The sequence below is a fragment of the Lagopus muta genome, chromosome 7 (genome assembly GCF_023343835.1).
Source record: "Lagopus muta isolate bLagMut1 chromosome 7, bLagMut1 primary, whole genome shotgun sequence".
Classification (NCBI taxonomy): domain Eukaryota; kingdom Metazoa; phylum Chordata; class Aves; order Galliformes; family Phasianidae; genus Lagopus; species Lagopus muta.
Window position 1 is genome coordinate 43979864 of NC_064439.1, and position 10860 is coordinate 43990723.

At 48.6% G+C, this 10860-nt stretch overlaps 1 protein-coding gene across 27 annotated transcripts in view; it reads right to left on the reverse strand.

Moving 5' to 3' along the window:
• CLASP2 (cytoplasmic linker associated protein 2) overlaps positions 1-9616 on the reverse strand; it is a 128206-nt gene extending 118590 nt beyond the window's left edge. For 14 of the 27 annotated variants that reach the window (XM_048952052.1, XM_048952041.1, XM_048952049.1 and 11 more), the window contains exons 1-2: positions 8876-9614; positions 510-588 (exon numbers count right to left, since the gene is read on the reverse strand). In XM_048952052.1, coding sequence (XP_048808009.1) covers positions 510-588; positions 8876-9070 — 274 coding nt within the window. In that variant the 5' untranslated portion in view covers positions 9071-9614. Of the gene's footprint in view, positions 1-509; positions 589-8875 lie in introns of all 27 variants that reach the window. The other 13 variants (XM_048952069.1, XM_048952033.1, XM_048952031.1 and 10 more) reach the window with 3 other exon arrangements.
• Between the last annotated feature and the right edge of the window lie 1244 nt (positions 9617-10860).

Consider the following 10860-nt stretch of genomic DNA (forward strand, 5'->3'; position numbering starts at 1 on the left):
CCCTCTGCAACAAAATATGTAAGTTCCGTAGCACTTTGCTGCAGCAGAAATACTATTCCACAGCATCCTAAGACATGTGTTCTGTTGATTTAGTTATTAACTTATCACAAATTAATCTTTGTATTCATAACCTGTCAAATTTTGCTGATTTCTTAACAATTAAAGGCAACGGTGGAAACCCAAAGAAGAGCAAGCTTGAAGTTTTGACAGGCAATTTAACATAACTGGTTGTGCAGGAGGACAAGACACAAGATAATTCACACACATTCTGGACAAGGACATGAAGCCAGGCACTTCTGTTAAAAACAGCCTGTGATAAAACAACAGTGTGAATGCCCTGGAACTGCAATCTGTTCTCAAGGACAGCAGCAAAATGAAATGAGCAGATAAGTGAAATTCACGCATTTGAGTTAGGACTTAACTCCACATGTCCAGCTACCACTGCTAGGGGTAGGGGTGCAGCATTCCTTCTTCCTTTTGGTCTTAAAATAAGGTGACTTTTCACTTACCAGTTCCTATGTAGGATTTAAAGCGTCCCGATAGTCTGTGGACAAAGGCACCTAAAACATCTAATCCCAGTAACGCCACCTGTTGAAAAGAAAAGCATCAGATATACAAAACTGAAGAGCACAGAATTCTTTAGAGTATATGCTACAGAAATCACTAACTTTATAAGAAAACATGCTCAACCACCATATCTTAAAGAAAAATGAAACTCCTTATTAGAGTGCTGCCAATTTCTTAACAGCTTTCATTAACGCAAATTTATCAGCAAATGTTTGGAATGGATCAATTATATTTACATTTAGCACAGCAGTTCAAATTTTTCAATACTTGCCTTAAAATAGAAAGAAAATAAATGTTAAAACTTCAATGTTTCATTATTTGCAACTATAAATGATAAAAATTCAAGTAATTCATTAAAAGGACTCGGGAGTTGGAAGTAGCTGTTCATCTCTCTGGGTTGTAATATTAGTACTGTGGTTCTGCTGTTTATTCCTTTAAAAGAAGGCTGCCAGAGATTTAGCTCCACGTGAAAGAAACCAAAGCTCCTTAGAAACAGACCAGCAGCAGGACAGGCATATTGCTTAGGGTCTCACCTCCTCTACCAGCTGCTGAAAGAAACATCCAACAGAAAGCCTCAGCAAAAAAATAAAATGAAAGAAAAAAAATAACTGAAAGGAGTCTGGAAGTGCAGTTCCCAGACACAGAAAAGGCAAACAGATTAAGACTCAAAACAAATCAAGCCCTCATGTGTAAGCACTAATACAAGCAAGAAAAAGAAGTATTTCCCAGATGCTGAGACTTGCTTCAGTCTGGTTACGTAGCTCATACAAAGCAATGACAACCTTTTTCTGAACCCCCCCCAGAATTCAGAGAAACTGACAGTCTCTCATCACAGTGCAGACCACACCACTCCTCTGCCTACCTCCTCAGCTACACAAGTTTTCTTTTCTCTTCACTCGATACTGTTCAAAATTCAGAAAGCAGCACATAGTTCAAAATGCTACTGGAATTCTGAGGAATTCCCAGCTGTGAGCAGAAACCAGCTTGAGTTCAACAGCCATTTACATCAGAACCAGAACATGGTCAGAAGCAGCTGGTTAAACCAACCCACTGTGACCAGCTGGGACACGTCTTCTCCCCTTTTATTATCCTGCACCCAGTTACAATTTTTGTTCCTAATTCCCTCCAGCAGCTCGCTGTGAACACACAACATACATTTTTACATCTTGCAGCTACCTCGGGGTGCTGCCCATGAAGAGGCCCATGCCCAAGAAAAGCCCTTCTGAAACACCAGCATTTGTAATTTCCCCACGAATACACAAGCAGAATTAATCCCTCCTATCAGCTATTTATTTCCATAGAATTTGAAACCTCATTTTCTTCAGAAAGAATGTTTTCTTAAAATCCTTCGCTGTAACAACCGTCCACCCCAGGCAACAAGCCAAAACCAATCTGAGTGGAGATGAATGGGAGCACAGGCAGCCCACACACACAGCATCACGGGACTCGTGCTTCCATAGGAAAACAGACTGCTAAGCCACCCATAAAATCCAGGACCTGAAACAACCACATAATGGAACAGATTTTAATGGATTTATTATTTCTAGACTAGATCTCCTCCTAAGTGGGAGGCACAAAATTCCAACTTACTTGGAAACTCATTTTACTACACGCTAACAGACAATAGCAAACATAAGTGGATGCTATCCCATATTAAATTAATATCTTTCCACTAAGTAACTGCAGCTAAGATTTAGGAAGACGAGGAAGTGGAATACTATAATTGTTAACTTTAAATAACAAATCAGTTTTTAGGGTAACATCAAAGCTTCATAAAGACTCCTTCCTTTAAAGTTATTTTTATAGCTTTTCATGCTATAAAAGACTTCAGGTTGAGATTTTCTTTGAATTATTTTGGATAAACATTCTGTTTTCTTATGCATCTGTTTCCAGACTACAAATCCCTCTTTAGACCTGTTCTCCAATGGCAAACTGTAAGATAGCTTTCCTTTGTAAGTATTCTGTTCTCTATTAATACACAAAACTGCAGCCCTTCCCTCCGTAAAGGCACTTATAGAATCTCCCTTCTCCATGTTTGATACATTTCTTAAATCTCTCTTAAGTCTTCTATTCTGCAGATGAACAGCTCAGAGACTTACAACAGGTGACACATGTAAGACTGCCTTTTATTACCTATCTGCTTGTTACAATCCTGAAGAACATTCCTGAGTAAGACAGCAAATACCTGGTGATGAATCCTTCCAGTGCTGTGCCACTACGGTTTGGGGTTTTGTTTCTTTGAAGTGTCACCTGGGCACAAACAGCATTTGGAAGATCTGAGGCTCCATAAATCTCAGTGAGATGCCTGACAGTTATCAGAGGAAAGTCCTACCCTGAGCATTACCATCACAGAATCTGACCACCTGCATTTTCCTTCCTGTAAGAGTAGTTTGATCCAAGCCTGTGTGGTCCATATGTTTGTATCCCTCCTTGTGAAAAGGATAGTCTAATCAGCTCTTACAATGTAAGTCACATTTACATGGATGGTGCTGGTTCTTTCTAACTTGTCTATCAATGAATTACTTAGCAAATGCAGAGTTCTGCTTCACTAACTAGTACATATAAGCCACCACAGTAAATACTACCAATTTAAACACCACGCTGAGTGTTCAAGCACGCCTTTTTAGGGAGCTGTTATCAGTTGGCATCACAGAATCACAGCAGGTCTAAGGAGGGCAGAGACCTCTGGGTCCACCCGTCCCAGCCCCTGCTCCAGCAGGTACACCCAGAGCACGGTGCCCAGGTGCTTCTGGAGGTCTCTAAGGAGGAGAGCCCACAGCCTCTCTGGGCAGTCCATGCCAGCGCTCTGCCACCTGCAAAGCACCAAAGTGCTGCTGCATGTGTTCAGAGGGAGCCTCCCGTGCTCTGGTTTTTGCCCTCTGCCTCTTGTCCTGGCTCTAGGCACCACTGCAAAGAGCCCAACTCTGTTCTCTGAGTAATCTCCCTTCAGGTGTTTACAAAGACAGCTGACATCTCCTTGAGCCTCCTCACAGGAGAGGTGCTCCAGGCCCTTCACAGCTCTCCTGCATGTCCACATCTCAATTGCGCAGGGGAGCCCAGAACTGGAGCCAGTGCTCCAGGTGCAGCCACACAGATGATGAGCAGAAGGGAAGGACCTCCTCCCTTGACCTGTAGGAAATGCTGGGGTACATGCTATGGAGCTGCAGCAGAACTGATCTACAAGATAAAAGCTCCAAGTGCTCCAACAGCATTGGGCCACATACTAATGTCATCATCAGCATGGCTCTTTTCCACTATCTTCAACTGGGGACATATCTCTCATAGTTTTAATAAAATGAACATGGTATTAAGCATGTTGCATGCATGTGTTCACGTGTGCAGTGTGTTGATTCATGCAGCATATTAACATGTACAGCACAGCCCTGACTGACATTCAAATATGTTCATATGCGATGTGCTCATGCACATGCAAGACTTGCATGCTGACTTATTTTGTGTTGTCACACCACGTATGATGTGTCAGTGTATGTCAAAAGTGCACGTGTGACACACATCAATGCAAGTCAACACAGTTCATCTCGTACGTTGTCATGTATCACATCCCTGTATTCTGTCACTGCTGATACTCACTGTCATGTATCAACACCCTGCATGTTGCTGCTTATTCTGTGCCAGTGAGTGCCAGCACATGTTCAGCATTACCACACGTAAATCAGTGTTTCATGTGCCCGAGTGTTCGAGAGTTGTAGCATGTCACACATCAACATGTGGAAGTGTATAAACGTAGGTCCACATCAATGTGTAAGTGTGCCAAATCATCACACGTTAACACACATCAAAGCATGCCAAAACATACAGCATGTCAACATGTGTCAAAGCACGCTGAAGAGTCCAGAGTGATGACATGTATCAAAGCATGTTGCTTGCTGAAGCATTTAAGAACACCACTGTGAGATAACAGATGTCGAGGCATATTGCCTGTTGATCTGTCAGCATACGTCACATGTTGATACACCTCAGTCTGCTACATGCCAAAACATTTTTTTTAAACATGTCACACGTTAATGTGTGACAATGGGTGCTGAAGCATGTTGCATGTCAATGTGCAGAAGCATGTCATGCACTGACACATGATGAAGTATGCCACATATACCAGAGGGTCAGGCTACGTAAGTGCGTTGCAAATTGACACATCACATGTTGATATGTGACTTTCCATGTCAACATACACCAGCATTATGTGGTCGCATCCACACATCCACTAAAGCAATTTGCATGCCAAAGAAAGCATACTAACATGTTCTTCCCTGTGAATGGCACACTAACACACCAAAGAGTGTAGCATGACATACATCATCATCTAAGCATGTAGTGTTGTCACACTGTGACATGTGACACCTCTTGAAGCTTGTCACCACATGTTAAAGGGCACTGTGTGACATGACAACTCTTGTGTTCACGTGTGTCAACATGTGTCACACTGTCACACTTGTCCAAACGTGAGTTATGTAAATGCTTGTCAATGACTGGCATGTTGACAAATGTCTTTTTCTGCGCTGTGATGTCATGACATGTATGATGCCACATGTCACATGTTTCTTTTGTTAACACATCAGTCAACATATCTCATATCAACAATTGTCAAATGCCACCCCATGCTGACGCTGGTCAACAGATGTTGTATTTATGCATGTGAAAGCATGTTTGTTAAAACATGTCATGTGTCCATGTGTGTCATATGTCAAGCTGTGCCACATCAATGCATGTTCATGCGTGGCCCCTCTCAACCATCTCTCAATTGTCAATTGTTTCCTTTTATTAACAGTCATTTCCTCATTCAGCTCCCCACTACTACTTACGTGTATGCACAGAAGTTACAACTGCTGCTACTACCCTAAACTTGTTTCTTGACTCTAAAACTGCAGTGCAGATTTCCCTTCCTTGCTGCATGCTGTGAACTCCTCCTGCTGGTAGCCTTCGGTTGAATCAAAGACACAACACGTACTTCCTAAAATGATAACAGATAAATACAGCAGCCACACTGCTGTTATTTTAGCAACTCCTGCATTTGCTGAGCTGATGAGCAAAGCTTAAGAAACAGCCTGTTTTCCAAGAAGCACAGAGTAACCACTAACTCCAAGGATTTGCTTGGGAATAACAGACAAACCACATTACCTGCAAGAGGCTGTATGAAATCCAACTTTGTCATGCAGTAGTAATCTGCTGCTCTGACACAGGAACAACATTCATTTACTGATTTCCTGCTGCAACTGAATAAAACATCTCTACTGCAAAAGTTAGAAATCCAAACATTGCTTCTCTTCTCACATAAGCAATACCTTGACTTCCCATCAGAATTTTGGTAGTAATTTTTACTACTTCTAGTCACACATGATTTAGCTGTAGATCAGCAAGTTGGCTTCACTACTCAATAATTACATTTTGAGAGGACTACTATTTGATTTCATGGGCTCTGAAATGGACCACAGAACACACACAAACTGCTAGCTACCAAAAGCAGATTTGCTCAACTCTGCAGCTGAAGCTGTATTTCTCCAATGTCATCTTACAACTCTTCAGCAGATGTATCAAAGCAGATTTCCAGATTACTTATCTGACTCAGACACAAAACAGTTTGAGCTACCAGACTGTTTCAACTTAGATAATCCTGTAATTCTTTTCAAGTGACTGTTGAGTATGGCAGGTCTTCCAAATCTGTTCGGACTAGGCATCATTCACAGGGAAGAACATGCAGGTTAATATAACAAAGCTTCTAAGTACGTATCAGTAATAGAAGGATAGGATACCCTCAGGAAAGCGGAATGAGTTTAGTGCTTGAAGTTGGCCCACAAGCCTGAACACAAATATTAGCATTGTTCCAGTCTTGTGATTGCCAGGTATTTCTAAGCTTTGGGAAAACAAATACCAGCAAAAAACCACCACCAGTCAACTCTTAATGCTTTGCATCCAACTTATCTCCTCCTTAAAAAGGAAGATTACATAATTCACTTCCCTAAGTTTTTTTCTCCATTGCTCTTCACAGCCCTGGGAAAGCAGCCATTTAAAAACACAGACACAAAGACCTCTAGGTTGTAGGAAGAAAGCAAGCAGTCCCAACTACCACAAAACAAAACAAACCATAGTGCCAGAACACTCAGCACACCATTCCCAGTTCAGTGGGCAACACTCTAGTTCTAATTAGGACCAAACTGAAGGCGTTCAAACATGCACATCCTTTGTGCTCTCGCTGGTGTCTCTGGAAGACACTTAATCACTGATTGCATAAGAACTCTGACGGACATGCTAACTCAGCCCACAAAGCAACCGTTACAGACAGCCTTCAACGAGGACTCATCTCCCTCTTCGGAGTACTTCTAGTGTTCCCCAGCAAACCTTCAGTACCACTCCATCCCACTTCAGCACCCATCCACACATTCTTAATTCCACCTTACTGATTTGTCAGCTACTCAAACTGGTAATCGTGCATTCCTCTTCCATGAGCTAGATGAACTCACAAGTTTTCCCTAATCTGCTTCCAGAGTTCAGAACTACCAGTTTTGTTTTGCTTATTACAGCTCTGTGACTAGCTGCCAACATCAAGAAGGCAAAAGCACTATTTAAGCGGTCAAAATCTTGCACAAGCTGATTCAACCCTGCTGATAACAAGTCTGTACCTGTGTCACCACACCTATTTGTTTTTCCCCATTTGTTACCAAGTCTGACAAATCCACCCTTCTATTCTTATTCCCTCCAGTTCTTACCCCTTCCCAGGATGGCATTTCTCAGCTAAAAGCACAGCTCTGAACCCAGAGCCCCTGCATCTCTCATTGCTGTTTTCAGTGTGGTTAGTAAATCTCTCATTGCTGTTTTCGGTGTGGTTAGTAAATCACATCATAAGCAAAAACTGAGTTTTCTGTCAGTGGAAAATGACACAGCATATCCAGGGCGAGTTATGTTAGTTATTCCCTCATTACCCACACCCGTCACCTAGGAGGAAATAGTGCTCCCTCTCCTAACTTCCTTGAATGTTCCCGACTTGCTGCTCCAGCTCATCAGGCTCAACAGTTCTGATGAATAAGTCAGCTGCCAGCCAGTATCGCTGCTCAACTAACCAGCCACATCAAGCTGCAAAACCTTCAGCAACACAGAAGACAGAAAACAGAATTTTCTAGTGCTGTTATATCCGCTCCTTTGCAGAGGAAAAGGTATCCAACAAATGAACAAAAATAAAGTAATTTAAAAAAACGATTAATCAAATATTTGTCTTGAAGATGCGCAGGAGCCTGCAGCACCTGCCACATTATCATTCAGATCCTGAGGTTATTAACAACATTGTCAGGGGGAAGTTCTTTACAGAGAGAGTGGTGAGGTGCTGGAACAGCTGCCCAGAGAGGTTGTGGATGCCCCATTCCTGGAGGTGTTCAAGGCCAGGTTGGATGGGGCCCTGGGCAGCCTGGGCTAGTATTAAATGTGGAGGCTGGTGTCCCTGCATGTGGCAGGGGAATTGGAGATTCATGATCCTTGAGGTCCCTTCCAACCCTGGCCATTCTGTTAAAAAAAAAAACCAGAGGTCTAACATTTCGACATGGCACAGAGCACTTCAGCTGGGCTCGGTCTCTGCAGATCCGTTCCAACACGTGCTTGCTCAAGACAAAACACGCAGGTCAGACGCAGAGCGCAGCTTCCCAGCATCCGCTAACTTCCACTGTGAGTGAGGCAGAGATGCCGGCAGCCACCACCGCACAGGGGAGCACAGGAGCTGCTCACAAAGCACCCAACAAATCGCTCTGTTGCAATTAACAGCTCGCGACACAACCCTCCAAAACACAACCGCGCATACACGGGGCCACCAGCGAGAGACAGACGGAAAGAAACCACCACAACCTCGACGTCGGCTTTTCCACTCTCAGTTTCACCCCTTTACAAGGGAAACAGCTTAAGTCGTCCTGCCGAGACAAGGAACCAACCGGTCCCTCTTCCCAGCACAGCCCAAGAGCCCGCCCCGCTCTCGCTCTCCCCCGCAGCCGACGCCCTCCGTTATAGTAAGGGCTCTCAAGGGAGAAAAGGCAGCGCGGCGTGCCCACAACGCCGCCCGCCGACGGCCCGGGCGCTCGCAGGCAGCACACGGAAATCCCCGCCGTGGAACTGCCGATCGCTCCGGGCCGGCTCCCCGCCGGCGGAATCGTTCCCCGACGTGGCCGCCGATCGCCGCCCCTCAGCCGACGGCGAACAAACAGCCCAACGTGAGCCACCGCCGGGCAGCTACGGAGCTCCGACGCAACTTCCCACGTACGGCAGAGCCGCCTAAGGACGACGGGAACGCCGGGCAGCCCCCGGCCGGCCTCACCTTAAAGTTGCTGGAGTTGACCCAAGCCGCCAGCTCGTCGATCACTTTGTCGAGGCGCTGCTGGTCCTGCTCCACGTCGGGGGAGCGGGCGGGGTCGCCCAGGTACTCCAGCAGCTCCTGGCCGACCTGCAGCCTGCGGCCCACGTCCTTCTGTTGCACCTGGGCGCAGAAATAGTCCATCCCCGGGGGCTCCATGGCGGGAGAAGTTCGCTCGGAGGGCGCCGGCGGGCCAGACAGGGCCGGGGGGAGGCAGGGAGGCGAGCGGGCTCACGGCGTTCTTCGGAGAGCCCCGCGCCCCGGCTGCGCGCCCGGAGCCGCCATGCGGAGCTGCCTCCGGCCCCGAGACGAAGCTTCGCGTAGGGATCCGGGCTCCTCGGGGGGGCTCCCGGCCGCCTCCGCACGCCGTCCCGGAGAGCTCCTCGCCGCGGGGTGAGGAGGCCAAGGAAAGGCGGGCCGCTGTTACTGCGCGCAGCACACGGAGGCGCCCCCGCGGACGCCGCAGCGGCGAGGCCGGGCCGGACCTCCCATGCTCCCTACGCCGCGGCCTCCGGCCCCTCCCGCCTCGGCCCCCGGGCCGCGGGGCGGCTCCCAAACTTCGTCCCGGCGCCTCTCGCCGTGCTTCTCCCTCCCCGCAGCCGGGCCGGGCCGGGCCGCGCGACCCTTGCGGAACGGAACGGCTCCCGCCCTGCCGTCCCGTAGAAGTTGCGTCCCCCGCCCCGGCCGGCGCCAGCCAGACCGGGCGTGGCCTGCCTGGACCCCGCCCTCTCGGCGCATCCCTCCTCTCCTGCCTCGCTCTGCGGCGTTCCCGCCCCCCTGCGGGCCGTGCCCTGCGGAAGGACGCGCGTGCGCGACGCCGCCGCCCCGCGGAGCGGTGCCTGAGGGGGCGGTGGCTGCCAGGAGGCGGTGGGGCGGACCGCGCGGGTGGGGAGAGCCGCTGCGGAGAGGGGAAGCGGGCGGAGGGGGAAAGCGGCGTCGTTCTCCTCCCGGCGCCGCCCTGACGAGCGCCCCGCAGCCCTTCGCCACGCCCTCTGCCGTGGCGTGAGGTGGAAAAGCCCGGGGAGCCGGCTCGGTAGCTACGGTGCAGCTGAATGTGCGGCGGAACAGCCCACCTGCGGGTCGGCTTTATTTAAAACGCGGGGCGCCGTGAGCAGGGGTTGCGACTCGGGGGTCAGATGCATCGGTCTGAACGCCGCCGATGTAGGAAGGGGAAAGGAGATGCCGGCGCTGCCCGAGAGCCGCGCTGTGGCTGCCGGTGCCGCAGGACAGCGGACGGCGGTTCCGCTTCTCACGCAACTGCTGCTCTCGGACGCGGCCGTCCCCTGTGGCAGCTCCGTTAGCCGCCTCAGTGCCTTGGTAGCGGTGAGCGGGCTCGGCTCCCCAGGGCAGAAGCAGAGGACTCGGCGGCTCCTTTCAATAGCACGAGGGGTGGTGTCGGTCTGCCGTCCCTTTGATTCTGGAGGCGTCACGTTACGCTACAGTGCGAGCTGCCCTTGGGACAGGCGATGCCTTCCTTCCCGCGCTGTCACGTACCCGGTCCTTCCCTCTCCTCCACCCCAGCTGCTGTTGTTTTGACCTTGTGCAAACGCTTCAGGGACATCGTTTGATTTTTTTTCTTCTTTTACGCTGTTAGCCGTCGTGTCATGAAGGCTCCTCTTGGTTCCAGGACGAGGCAGTGCTAGCACTGCGGATGGGTGAGACTGCAGGAGCTCCGGGTGCTCCCTTCATTCGGCTGCGAGACTCAGGCAGGTTTAAACTCTCAGTTACAGGAGCTGCACCTCCCAGCAGGGAACCACACCTCGCAGCACTTTAAACCAAGCTAACTTGGTGCTACAGTGATCTCGCTTGCTTCTCACAAATCCTCTTTCCAAGGAGTTCTGTGCAGTCTTTCCCACGCGCTGATGTCTGCGTGACCTTGTACAATAGGCGTGGGGAAGGCATGAGCACAAGCAGCCCTTTGTTGATTTTGGTGTGAGCTGACAAATTTG